The sequence below is a fragment of the Lissotriton vulgaris genome, chromosome 5 (genome assembly GCF_964263255.1).
Source record: "Lissotriton vulgaris chromosome 5, aLisVul1.2, whole genome shotgun sequence".
NCBI classification, from domain to species: Eukaryota; Metazoa; Chordata; class Amphibia; order Caudata; family Salamandridae; genus Lissotriton; species Lissotriton vulgaris.
Window position 1 is genome coordinate 1695680016 of NC_141693.1, and position 14266 is coordinate 1695694281.

Sequence of the window (14266 nt, forward strand, 5' to 3'; positions counted from 1 at the left end):
CACATTTCCCTAGATAACAGAAACGGCGAATATGGCAGGAAACTAATATCAACACTGTTGACATGAACCATCTGGAACACATTTGGGAGATAATGGTGTAGTGATAAGTACATGGGGCTCAAATTGCACCAACTGCGTTCATTTGCGACCTAAATGTCAGCCTCCAGGCAGTCTCTACTGGCTAGTACAACTACAAGGTCCAGAATCCCCATCAACGGAATTGTCAGTCAAAATCCGTGCAAGAGTTCTGACGTCAATCTCTAAAGTGAATAGAAACCGGATCACTGCACAAACCCTAAAGAAATGTTCCTTTTCAGGGTCGCCACCGTAATGTTAAAAATAATGTAGAAAAAGTTTTCCGAACATTCTGTGCAAGAAACACGCTGCTGTGTTGAAGTCAAGGGCGCACATGAGGGGTCGGAGAGGACCGATAAGAATAAACTTCGAAATGCCACACCAACCTCACCGCTTAGCAGTCAGCATCCACGGTGCCCAGTCACCAGAGTGCCACGGTATCCTGGTAAAGGCCTTTCTTGACGCAGAACACTCGAAGGCGAGCTGGCAGTTGGAAAACCGCCCCGCTTTGCCCTCCGAGCCTCCACGCCAGTCATCCCGAATCCACTTCCCGGTGCAATCCCCTGGGGGCTCTGCTGCATAAGCACTACCATGCTGGTCCAACGAAGGTTGCGGTCTAGAGCAGAGCACACAAACCGACTGGTGGTACGTAAGCAACGCAAACCGCCAGCGCTGCAATTTGATCCCAAACATCCATCCGACTCCAGAGAGTAAATGGCACGTACTCATGATCAGTAGGAATAGGGCACATTTATTGATTCAGGTCTCCCACGACCCCGCAAAGACAGAGAGACGCGTTTCGCCTGCGCAGCAGGCTTTGTCAATCCCATTTGGCGCCTAAATTTTAAAAGTATATATAGCCCTCCCCTGTGATGCAGGCACTGATAAACATGGAAAACAGACTACATAGGTAAATTCCTGTTTGGAGAAACATAATATATATATATATATATATATATATATATATATATATATAAAATGTTATGTTGGAGAGAAAAGGAGAAATAGAACTTTAATTTTGGAGTTTATCGCGCCTGAGTGGTCTGTACCTGAATGTATTGCGGTGGCATAGCCGTGATTCAGGACGTATTGGAGGAGATATATATATATATATATATATATATATATATATATATATATATATATATATATATATATTTATTTATTTCGCTCAGGGTTTCCACCTTACTCGCACTAGAAACCACGCACTCCGGGGGTAATTCTCAAAGATGTCTTTATTTCATGTTACCCGCAGGAAAGTGAATATATATATATATATCTCCTAAAAATCGTCTCACCCACAGGAATTCAATCTCCACAGAGACGACGCGAACCCAAAGTCGTGCTGCAATATTTTTATTTTTCACCCAGCACCTCCGCTATATATATATATATATATATATATATATATATATATATATATACATACACACACACACACACACACACACACTGTAGTTCTTATCACTATGTCATTAATGTAACATGCAAAAGCAAAGCAGCATCCCATAACTTTATAATGGTAAAAACACATAAATGAAGGAAAAAATAACTAAGAGTAGAGGCTTACCTTACTGAAACAGATGCCTGCAAGACCACCTGTCCTACAGCTGCGTCACTGTAAGTTATCAGATCCTGACAATAAAGCCGCGTGAAAGTACGAGCACTCTTCCATTATGTAGCACAGCAAATCTTGTCTAACCGGACGTCAGCAAACAGAGCAGCAGGAGAGGATATTGCCCTTGTGGAATGTGCTTTGGTCTGGACTGTGAGCGGTGTACCTGCTTTAGAATGGCAGAGCTGAATAGTTGTAGCAATCCATCTTGCAATAATCCTCTTTGTGACTGAAGCACCCAGTCTTTGAGGTCCATATGAGACCAGCAATTGGTCCGTTTTGCGTAGTTGTTTAGTTCTTTGCAAATAAAACTTCAGACATCTTTTGACATCTAAAGAATGAAGCGATTTCTCTGCTGGAGAAGATGGATTTGGAAAAAATGTGCAGAGGACAATAGGCTCATTAAAGGTGAAACTGAGTTGGAACCGTCGGGATGAATTTAGGATTTTTTCTCACTGAAACGTAGTCCCCTGTGAATCGTAGCTAATATTCTCATAGTGAAAGCTTGGACTTCACTTACTTTCCTCTTAGAGGTAAGAGCAAGAAGTAATGCCACTCTCCAAGTCAGAAACTTGAGCTCTTTTTTGTGCTATGGCTCAAACTGAGTTTTCATCAGTTGAGATAGGACTATGTTGAGACGCCATTCTGGCGAAGGGGGCCGAATGGGAGGAAATGTCCTAAATAATCTTTTCATGAACTGTTTGATGATACGAGAGGAACAAAGAGAGGAAGTATCAGAAGTATGCCTACTCTCCCCGATGCGTACACCAGTCCTGACTTTGTCAGAGGGAGTAGATAACGCAAAACTTGTTCCAGAGATGAGAAAAGAGGGTGGATGTAATTCCGAAGGCACCAAGAACAAAAACGCTTCCATTTTAATATGTATGTTTTATGGTGGACTCACCTCTAGGCCTGGACAAAAACGTTCCTCTAGTGCAGGGGGGATGTCTAAATCTTTGAATTAATTGAATTCAGGTGCCAAGCATGCATCCGAAGAGAAGCTGATGCGGGTGCAGGATTTGTGATTTAACCATGGTCAGTAGAGTTATCACTGGAAGGCGATAAGGCTTGGACTCCAAGAGTAAGAGTAGCTCCGTGAAACAATGTTGGTGGGGCCAAGATGAAAAAACGAGGATCAGCCATAGGGAAAGGGTTGGGATGATTCAAGGTTCCCTCCTAAAGGAGGGGCTGGACAAAGGGAATGATACTCCGAAGTTCTTTGTCCAGTTTTGCACCAGAGAGGGAGCCAACGGCTCCCTGAATTGGCTCAAACTGGAGTATGCAAGGAGGGCACCATATGTGCCCTTCAAAGCAGTCTGGTGGCGCTGGCAAGCGCCCCCACCACAGCCAAATACAGGAAGTCCTGTCTGGGATGTGAATACACCTACCTGTGACAGGAAACCTATTATTTTACCTTCCCTTGTAGGAGCTCAGCAGCAGGAGGGCAGAATTGTGTCTGTGGTAAGCAGCACTAGCTTTGCTGTCAGACCCTGAAAGGCTGATACCAGGAATACATGTGGGTTGCCTATGGGAGGCCCCCAATACATGGGATTTCTACAGAACACACAGAAATCAGTGTTGGGGTAGGATTCCAACATGTTTGATACCAAACATAGCGATACCAATGGGTATGATGGACGGAGCGCTTGAGCAAATCAAACACTCACCCCCAGTCAACTGATCTGGGTTTAATCCACCACCATTCTTTAGCTCACTCCACCACCCCAGTTCAGACATGGCCATATGCAAATCAGTCTGACCCTGTGCCACACGGGACCAGTCCAGCCCAAACTGCCAAGCCGTGTCTTCCCTGGACTGGAAACAAGCATCCTGGGACCGGTTTCGGATTCATAATCCTCATCAGCCATGCTACCTTGAATCCAGTGGTAGCGTGAGCAAGGGACCCACGTCTGGGCATACCCTGCCAACTTAAGGCGAACAAAGCGATACCAATGGGTATGATGGACGAAGCTAAAGAATGGTGATGGATTAAACCCAGATCAGTTGACTGGGGGTGAGTGTTTGATTTACTGAAACACTCCGTCCATCATCCCCTTTTGTTTCACTTTGTTCGCCCTAAGTTGGCAGGGTATGCTCAGACGCGAGTCCCTTGCTCACTTGGCCACTGAATTCAAGATAGCCTGGCTGATGAGGATTATGAATCCGAAACCGGTCCTAGGATGCTTGTTTCCGGTCCATGGAAGACATGGCTTGGCAGTTCGGGCTGGACTGTTACCATGAGGCACAGGGTCAGACTGATTTGCATATGGCCATGTCTGAACTGGGGTGGCTGAGTGAGCTAAAGAATGGTGATGGATTAAACCCAGATCAGTTGACTGGGGGTGAGTGTTTGATTTACTCAAACGCTCCGTCCATCATCCCCTTTTGTTTCGCTTTGATACCAAACATGACCAGTTTTGGTGCAGCCAATATATAGTTAGAAATCTCGTAATTGACTTGATGTCAACTATATGTATTAAATGGCTGACCGCACTTACAAAGCCTGGAGAATCGACTCTGGGTTTGTAGGGAATGTCCTGCTCATGCAGGGAACCCTCACACTTATAACCTAGCACCCTTCCTTCAGGATTAAAAGGCCTGCCTTAGGGGTGACTTATAGGTTTTAAGTGCAGCAACCTCAGATAATATGAAACTTATATCTGCTGTAAGTGGTGCTAGCACCAACTCACACAGGTTGGAAATGGCAGGTCTGTAGTCACAGTTGGAATGGTCTCTCATGGGTGGTATTCTAAATGCTACCCCTAGTGTACCTATGCCCTTGGCACCTTAGCACCATATACTAGGGACCAATACGGGTACACTAGTAGCCAACTGGAAAGGTACAAAAGCACTTACTATAGTCCGATTTAGGGAGAAAGCACAGAGACTGGGATCCTGATTAGCAGGATCCCAGTCAGACTAGTCCAAAACACACCAATACCAGGAAAAAAGTGGGGTTGACCATGCTAGAAGGATCCTACCTTCCTAAACCTGACATCTGAAATGGCTGACATAACCGTGGATGCCTAGAATCCACTACAAAATCAACTTATGGGGGTCTTTGCAACATAGTCTGTTCAATGGTTAAAGTTGAATTAGCTGGACCAGTTTCAGTCTAAACATAATTGAGCACACATTCCACATTAATGGGCTGTGACAGGCGAACTATCGCCCTCTATATTACGAACTTATTTTAACATATTTACGTTAGGGGTTATAGCAAGAACCTTGTACTCAGTTCTGTATGACATGTGATTCTTACCTTAGGTTGCTTGCCAGTGGCGCTCTCTCCTTTCAGGATGCTGGGATCCATACCCTCAATGTCCTTTACCACCAGACCGAAAAGCTTATCGCAGAATTGGAAGACGAGCTGTAACAGAACAGAGAAAGCAACTGAATACAGAAGATCTTGTATATGCTTTGTTTTGTTTTGTACTACACCAATTGCCTCTGTGTCTTTTTGACCCACCTTTCCTAGTGGTTCCTTGAAAATGTGAATAGGTATTAGCCTCATACTACTGGACAAATTAATATTTGCTGAATTAACTATGCATATTTTAATCTGCATCTACTCAATTGGTCTATTAGAGTTTTTTTGTGATAATGGCTTTGCCGTACTTGGCAATAAAAAACACCAGCGTGAACGCGGTATTTGTTCTAAATTTCAAAAACAAAAATAGGGAAACCCAAATAAGACGGTTAAGGGACAGGCTTAGGTTGAGCTTTAGGCTAAGGGTAAGAGAAAACATATTGTCTTGTCAGGCTAGGGTTAGGGATAGACTGACGGTGTGGGCTAGGGTCTACTTAGTGATACAGTTAATTTTAGAGGCGAGTTAAGGGGAAGAGACACTGTGTTAGGATAATGACATGTTTTAAAGTCAGGGATAGGGTGAGAACTTAGGTTACGCAAAGCATAAGGGTAAAGGTTACGATTAGAGATGAGTTTGGGAACAGTAAATGTTAGGGTACATCATTCTAAAGGGTAAGCTTTGCGGTCAACATTACGGTTAGCATAGAATTTGAGGTTCGGCAAGAGTTAAATTCAAAACAAATGTAAAGAAATTGGCGTTCAAACTTTTGCCTTTCAAACTGATTGACAAATGCATAGAATCCATAATAATTCTACATTTTCGTTTCACATTTTTAAAAGGTTTCTTTTCTCACTTTTAAATTCCAACATTTCAAACTAGATTCAAAAAGAGTAGAAACTCTGTAATGTATACGGTGCAAGAATGATATAATTGGTTTGCTGGAACTTGGACATCTAAGAAGCAGTGGGATGGCCAGTGCTGGACCTCATAAAATCCCAGGCGTCAGATAAATGAAAGTGAATCCTAATAATTAGGAACCAGCACATTTATGCCATAACCTCCAGGTAACTAGGTCTAAGATAGTCTAGCCTCAAGTCTGAGATAGCAGCTTTGAGTAGCAGGAGACACGCAGACTGTGGTGAACAAGCACCATTGTAAACCTGGAAATCACAGCTCCAAGGAACAAGGACCAGACTAAAGCAATGACCCGGCGGTTCAGACCAAATTTAGACAGTAGCCCTGAAGGTAAAGGTCAGTCGGAGATGCAATTCTTCACCCTGGAGAAGGATGGTGAGATCAAGTTAAAACAAGCATTTGCAATGCAATAGGTCTCGCATTAGGAAAGTTTGAGCTATTGGTATTGTAAATGACAAATTTTTTATATATGTGTTGGTTTTGAAAATAGCAAAATTAATAGCTTTGTCATTTACAATGCCAATAGTTTTAACTTTCGCAAATGTGACACCTATAGCATTTGTAATACAATGTGTTGTATTTACGTGACTTGGATGTATTGATATTACAAATAACAATGGCTTTTTAAAAAAATAATTAATACTTAAATAAAAGCTATTGTAATTTATAATGGCAATAGCTTAAACTTTTGTAAATAACTTTTGTGAAGATGATGTCCAGTCTATTTTATTGTGACGAAAATCTAAGAACAGAAGTGAAATATTTACATCTTTTTGTGACATTTGTAATAAAGCTTGAAACATTGAGAGAACATATTTGAACCAGTTGTTGTTGAATAGTTGCACAGATTGATGCTGTGGTGGCGCTGAGTGATGTTGTGGTGGCGATGAGTGATGCAGTGGCGTTCAGTGATGCTATGTTAGTGCATAGTGATGTTGTGGTGCCCCTGAGTGATGCTGTGGTGGTGCCGAGTGATGCTGTGGTGATGCGATAGAGTGAGTGCGATAGATAGATAGATAGAGTGAGGGCGATAGATAGAGGGAGGGAGGGCGATAGATAGAGGGAGGGAGGGCGATAGATAGAGGGAGGGAGGGCGATAGACGGAGGGAGGGAGGGCGATAGACGGAGGGCGATAGATAGATAGAGGGAGGGCAATAGATAGATAGAGGGAGGGCGATAGATAGATAGAGGGAGGGCGATAGAGGGAGGGCGATAGATAGATATGTAGATAGATAGATAGATAGATAGATAGATAGATAGATAGATAGATAGATAGATAGATAGATAGATAGATAGATAGATAGATAGATAGATAGATAGATAGATAGGAGTGAGGGCGATAGATAGAGTGAGGGTGACAGATAGATAGAGTGAGGGCGACAGATAGATAGAGTGAGGGCGACAGATAGATAGAGTGAAGGCGATGGATAGATAGAGTGAGGGCGATAGATAGATAGAGTGAGGTGGCCTCGTGGTGGACGTGGTAGTGGCCCTGGTGGTGGACGTGGTGGTGGACATGGTGGTGGTGGACATGGTGGTGGTGGTGGACATGGTGGTGGTGGTGGACATGGTGGTGGTGGTGGACGTGGTGGTGGTGGTGGACGTGGTGGTGGTGGTGGACGTGGTGGTGGTGGTGGATGTGGTGGTGGTGGACGTGGGGGTGGTGGACGTGGTGGTGGTGAGTGTGGTGGAGATGGTGGACGTGGTGGTGGTGAGTGTGGTGTGGTGGAGATGGTGGTGGTGGAGGTGGTGGTGGAGGACGTTGTGGTGGTGGACGTGGTGGACATAGTGATGGTGGATGTGGCGGTGGTGAATGTTGTGGTGAATGTGGTGGTGGACCTGGTGGCGGTGATGTTGGGTGTGGTGGTGGACGTGGTGGTGGTGGACATGATGGTGATGGACGTGGTGGTGGTGGACGTGGTGGTGGACGTGGTGGTGGTGGACATGGTGGTGGTGGACATGGTGGTGGTGGACATGATGGTGGAGGTGGTGGTGGGGATGGTGGTGGTGGGGATGGACGTGGTGGGGATGGACGTGGTGGTGGAGGTGGTGGTGGTGGAGGACATGGTGGTGGTGGAGGACAAGGTGGTGGTGGAGGACATGGTGGTGGTGGAGGACAAGGTGGTGGTGGAGGACAAGGTGGTGGTGGAGGACAAGGTGGTGGTGGTGAATGTGGTGGTGGTGAATGTGGTGGTGGTGAATGTGGTGGTGGACGTGGTGGTGGTGGTGTTGGGTGTGGTGGTGTTGGGTGTGGTGGTGTTGGGTGTGGTGGTGGTGGTGGTGGACATGGTGGTGATGGACGTGGTGGTGGTGGACGTGGTGGTGGTGGACGTGGAGGTGGTGGACGTGGAGGTGGTGGACGTGGAGGTGGTGGACGTGGAGGTGGTGGACGTGGAGGTGGTGGACGTGGTGGAGGTGGTGGACGTGGTGGACGTGGTGGACGTGGTGGACGTGGTGGACGTGGTGGTGGTGGTGGTGGTGGTGGGTGTGGTGGTGGTGGTGGGTGTGGTGGTGGTGGTGGTGGATGTAGTGGTGGACATGGTGGTGGTGGACATGGTGGACGCGGTGATGGTGGATGCAATGGTGGTTGGTTGTGGTGGTGCCCAATATTCAGAGGGTACTGGCCCCTTCACACAACAATAGTTTTGTTTAGACAACAACGCTGCTGGTTGCTCAGTCAGTGGTTGTCAAGGATTGTTTGGATTTAGAAACCGGTTCTGGGGCACTTCAAACAAGTTGTGCTTGTCAGAAATTACAGCCTGGAAGCTCTGTGTTCTTTTAATATTGCACTTTTATATAATTTCTGCAAACGATCAGGTTTAATTAGAATTTGCCAGTGTGCGTCCCTGGAGACACCGGCTTAAATTAAGCCCCCCTGCAGGGGCCTACATTAGGCCCCTGGGTGGAGCGAGCCCCAACATCTTTGCGTAGTACACACAGAAACAGTGAAAGGAGTTGTAATACACGGGTTGGCGGGAGAGAGGAGAGGCAGAGGGGAGAGGAGGACTGGAGAGGAACTGTTTTGAAAGAAAGGGACAGGCTGAGGGGAAAGAGGAACAGAGGGTGTCTCATGGCGTGGAGACAGGGAGTACATGCTAAGGAAAGAAGGGGGTATAGAAAGGGGTCCATGGTGTAGAGGGGAGAGAGGAAGCGGAGGGCACAAGTTTTTAAGATAAGGGCAAGGTGACATCAAAGAAAACCAGGTGGAGACCCTGTGGGGTTGAGGAAGAGGGGAATGAAAAGCACCGGTAAGAGAGGAAACCCGCGCTGCGGTGGTTGCAGAAAGGGCAGGCTGAAGGGAAAGGGAGTCTAAAATTTAGTGAGGTAGTGTGATGAAAAGTGCGGTGTAGTGATGTTGAATGCTTCAAGTGAAACGCACTAGTCAATCAATAGAATCAGTGAAACGCTTTTGAGGTGCACAAGGGCCCGACGAGAAGCGAGTCTCCATTGATATGCTTGAAGGTGTTGAAGAGAAGTGAATGAGACGTTATCAAGGTACACAAGTTAAATAAAGGGGGATTAGCCAGGTCCAGTTGATGTTACAGCCAGGGAGTGCGCCAGATGGCACTGTAGAGAACCAACAATAAGTGCGCGCATTTTCACTCTTAATCACTCTCTGAAATGAATATGTTAGAAGGGTGATGAAGTGAGAGCTCATTCCACAGCACTAGTGACTCCTTTCACCCACAGCCATCCAACCTTACATTAAAGACTTGGGCCCAGATGTAGGTAAATCTGATTTACCGACTCTAGTATACCGAATTTTACCGATTCGGTATTCTAGATTCGGTAAATCAGATGTAGGTAAAAATTCGGTAATTTTTACCGAATCTGTATGATTCGGTAATTACCGAATCGGTATTTACCGATTCGGTAATTGACATTGATTCCTAAGGGCCTACAGGCCCATAGGAATCAATGTCAATTACCGAATCGATTACCGATTTTGCAAGGGTGACAGGGTGTCCCTTTGACACCCTGTTGCACCCCTGATTTTGGCTTGTGTGCCATGTGACACACGGCACAGGTGTACATGCACAGATGTGCATGTACACAGGTATTCGTTATTTACCATGCAATAGAATTACATGGTAAATAACGAATCGGTAATGGCCTGTGGCACTGTTTTCAGTGCCACCTACATCTGGATTTACCGATTCGGTATATTTACCGATTCGGTATTTTACAGAATCGGTAAATTTACCGAATCGGTAAATTTAAAGATTCTGTATATTTGAAGGCCCCTACATCTCCATTTGCAAATACCGGTCGGTAACGGCCGCAATCGGCCGTTACCGACCGGTATTTGCTGACCTACATCTGGCCCTTGGTGTGTAGCAACGTGATCCTCAGGAGATTAGGAACAGCTTCACAGTAGTAGGCGCTATTTAAGTGATGTGGAACTACAATTCAACTTAGACACCACATTACTATCAATGAAAAATGGTGTGTTGTTGCGAGTCTCACATTCAAGCCCCGCAAGGGGGTGGAGAATACGTTTGTTATAGTGAACCTGCAGTAGCATCTACTGTACGATTTAACCTTAACTTTCTTTAGGTTTGTGACTGTATTTTAATGGTGTTCTGAGATGCACAGCTGCTAAGATGATTAACGTAATGTGTGGCATCCTCAACTTGTCCTGCGTTTATAGCCAACATTACGTTTACTTCTATGACATGCAGTTTTACCGGTAGACGGTGTGCAACAAATAGACATGTTGACAAAATCACAAATAGAAAGATATGCGAGTTTATAGATTATTCGAGAAAAAGGGTGCAGTTTGCGTTCTCATACAATCATCAGAACAATGCCATGTCGTCCTTAACTGGTATGAGACAGTCTGATTCAAGAAAGGTTTTAATGATGGCGTAATGGCCAGAGCTGCCGACTTTGGGAAACCAGGCTCGAGCATCTGCGTTGGATCAACATAGTGTGATTCTGGGCAATTCACTTAATCTCCCCGTGCTGCCTGCCAAAAATGGATGAGTCCTTGTGCAACGTAACGGGGTGCTCATGTAAAGCGATATAATTCGTGCTATATAAAACTGCACAAAATAAAAATAAAAAGCACGCAAGTCCTGTACCTCAAAGCCCCAGCCAAAGGAATTTAGAGAAGAGAGAAAGAGTGGCTTGTGTGACCCAGGGACAGAAGGTCAGCGCTGCCGGCTCTCTCCTTCCCCGTGGCCTGATAAGGTTTTCAGAAGCAGTGTCCTTGCAATGGTGGCAGCATGGAGGCTGCGGCACATAGGTCATTCTGATCCTGCATGCCTTGGAGCCATCTTCGGATTGCAAGGTATGCGAGTCAGTGGGCAGCAGTGCGGTAAGATGGCCAACGCTGTGGTGACGCGGCTTTGTTTGCAGATTTCCGCACCGTGTCCGCGAACAATCTATGAACGGATGCTCTTGTAAAGCGCTATTTTTCGTGCTATATCAAACGGCAAAAAACATAAATAAACAAGCAACACAAAGGTGCCGGGGGTATAAAGTTACACAACACAGATTGCGCGGTTGGAGAACAAGGTAAACAAGCGATGCGCACTCTGTGCTGGGGGAGGTGGAGGGCCATTTTTAATGATGGCGTAATGGCCAGAGCTGCCAACTTTGGGAAACCAGGCTCGAGCATCGGCATTGGATCAACATAGTGTGATTCTGGGCAATTCACTTAATCTCCACGTGCTGCCTACCAAAAATGAATGTGTCCTTGAGCAATGTAACGGGTGCTCATGTAAAGCGCTATACTTCGTGCTATATAGAACTGCACCAAATAAAAATAAAAAAGCATGCAAGTCGTGTACCTCAAAGCCCCAGCCAAAGGAATTTAGAGAAGAGAGAAAGAGCGGCTTGTGTGAAACGGGAACAGAAGGTCAGCGCTGCCTGCTCTCTCCTTCCCCGTGGCCTGATAAGGTTTTCAGAAGCGGTGTCCTTGCAGTGATGGCAGCATGGAGGCTCCGGCGCATAGGTCATTCTGATCCTGCATGCCTTGGAGCCATCTTCGGAGTGCAAGGTATGCGAGACAGTGGGCAGCAGTGCGGTAAGATGGCCAGCGTTGTGGTGACGCGGCTTTGTTTGGAGGTTACAGCACCGTGTCCGCGAACAATCTATGAACGGATGCTCTTGTAAAGCGCTATATTTCGTGCTATATCAAACTGCAAACAAGACACAGAGAGGCGAGGCAGGATAAAAAGGAGGTCAAGTAATAAGTAACACAGAGCTGAGAGTCTGGAAAAGAGGCGAGAAAGAAAAGGCGGGGCGGAACTACACGGAAGGGGAGGAAAAAAAAAAGACGCGTGGGCGGAGAGGAGCCTGTGAGAACGTGCGGCGGAGATCAAAGAAAAGGCAAGCAAGCATATGGAGAGTGAGGGGGTGTGCAGCCTGGTAAGCTGAATGCGTGTGGCAACAGAGGCGGAGCGCGGCGCGCGCGCACGAAGTGTCTGGTAGCAAATGGAAGCTGTTGACAATACGCGTGGTTGTGGCAGCTGTTCACAATGCGAGTGATTGTGCTCACATGCACTGTACGCGATCCGCAGTTTGGGTAGACTTTTCGAAAGCCTTACTATAATCTCGCCCACCATCCCTACGGTAAGGCTTAGGCGAGACCTAAAAACCACTTTCAAGTCCCCCACACTTTTATTTGCTGTCCAAACCTGAATACTGACATATGGCCATTTTACACTGGTACCCTTTCTTTCATATCTATGCTACCTCTTCCTTCAACCCCTTACACCTCTGTCAACCACGGTCTCATACCCTCACACTGGCTATATCCTCGTGCACACCATCTCTGACCACATCACCTACTTCGAACCATTTAGCTAACAAACCTCAGCACTACAACTCAGTTACAGCCTCATGTCATCACAAAAAAACTGGGCCTAAGCAACCGATTCTCATATAATTGGCACAAGTTGTTTGCTGAAAATCTTACTAACCTTAACAGCCATTTTCCACTAGCAAAAAACTACCTTCAACAATTGAGAGAGTAATAGAGGGAGGTGGGATGCACTAGCTTATATAACAGATCTGATCTGTACTACCATCCCTGATTTAACTTCCTCTTTGTTTAAAAAAATGTTTACCCCAACTTCACCAATATTGATGTATATTTCCATGTAGCAGTGGTCTACCCAACCCCGGATATAACTCAACCTTTCTCGAAAAATTATTTTAAATACCATTTAGCTTACTGGTGAAAACACATATAATTCAGAGTTTGGCAGATTTCAGTTTGTGGGTCAACTGGTCAGATGCAAAACTAACTATAGACCTCCTTGAGTCCTGCAGGAGACAGCTGAATTCTTTATTCTGACTACAAAGTATCCAACTCACCCATGGCGCCCTAATTAGCTACAGGTGTCTTTCAGGCAACTCCCCCAGTCCATCATGACGCATACATCAAACAAGACCAATTCTTTCTCCTATTCTGGAGACTTCTCAGACCCTAGGAAAAAAGGCCAATAAAATATGCCATTATGACCCTCATCCCTTCTGAGAAAACCATGTGAAGACCTGATGATGCTGGCAAACTATCAATGCATATCTAAGAGGCCCCTCTCCTGAAGATCATGGAAAGGGAGGTGGTGGGACAGCTCCAAGAATATGTAAAACCCAACCAACTAGAGATTGGATTCAAAATGGGAAGGATTGTCGAGAATATTAGAGAGGACCTCCTTCTCTACATAGACAAGGACAAAAAATGTCTGTAATATTTCTTGACCAATGCGCTGCACATGATACTGGCGACTACTCTACACAGTTGGACAGGATGGAACAATGGGTGTGTACAACCAGATTCACAATCTCATGGAAGCAACTGTTTATTAGTGATCGAAGTCAAAAGGTCAGAATTAGGTCAGACAAGTAATCCTCATGCAGTGTTTGGGATCATCCCATTCAGATTTGCTGTTCAACATTTACATACACCTCTTGGCACGGTTATGCGAACAGTGTACTGTATGGACTTCCAGTTGTACACAGAGGAGACACCACCTACATTAGGCTAGATGAGACCAACATCACGTCGTGACTGGATCATGTGATCTAGTAGCTGAAGGAAAGGTTCCTCTACATAACCAGACCCCAAACAGTTTTTCTAGTAGCAAGTGTTACTAAATCCGATTTGTTTCCCTTCAACTTGACCACAGGGCCTGGAACCCCAATACTTCACCCCCCTCCGCAAAAGTGAGGAACCTGGAAACTCTTTTTGATTCTGATCTTTAGTTAGGTTTGCTCAACACAGTGGTTAATGGTATTAACCCCCAGCTTTACCCTGTCTGAAAAATGCAACTACAAATTCACACCGGGTGGAGCTAACAAGAACCCTGGTCGTGGCACGTCGGGACTAGTGCGTTCG

General features: G+C 45.6%; 1 protein-coding gene across 1 annotated transcript in view; it reads right to left on the reverse strand.

The window, feature by feature from the left end:
- NSF (N-ethylmaleimide sensitive factor, vesicle fusing ATPase) overlaps positions 1 to 14266 on the reverse strand; it is a 696320-nt gene that overhangs the window by 426746 nt on the left and 255308 nt on the right. The window contains exon 6 of the mRNA XM_086923839.1: positions 4953 to 5060. Coding sequence (XP_086779965.1) covers positions 4953 to 5060 — 108 coding nt within the window. The remainder of the gene's footprint in view (positions 1 to 4952; positions 5061 to 14266) is intronic.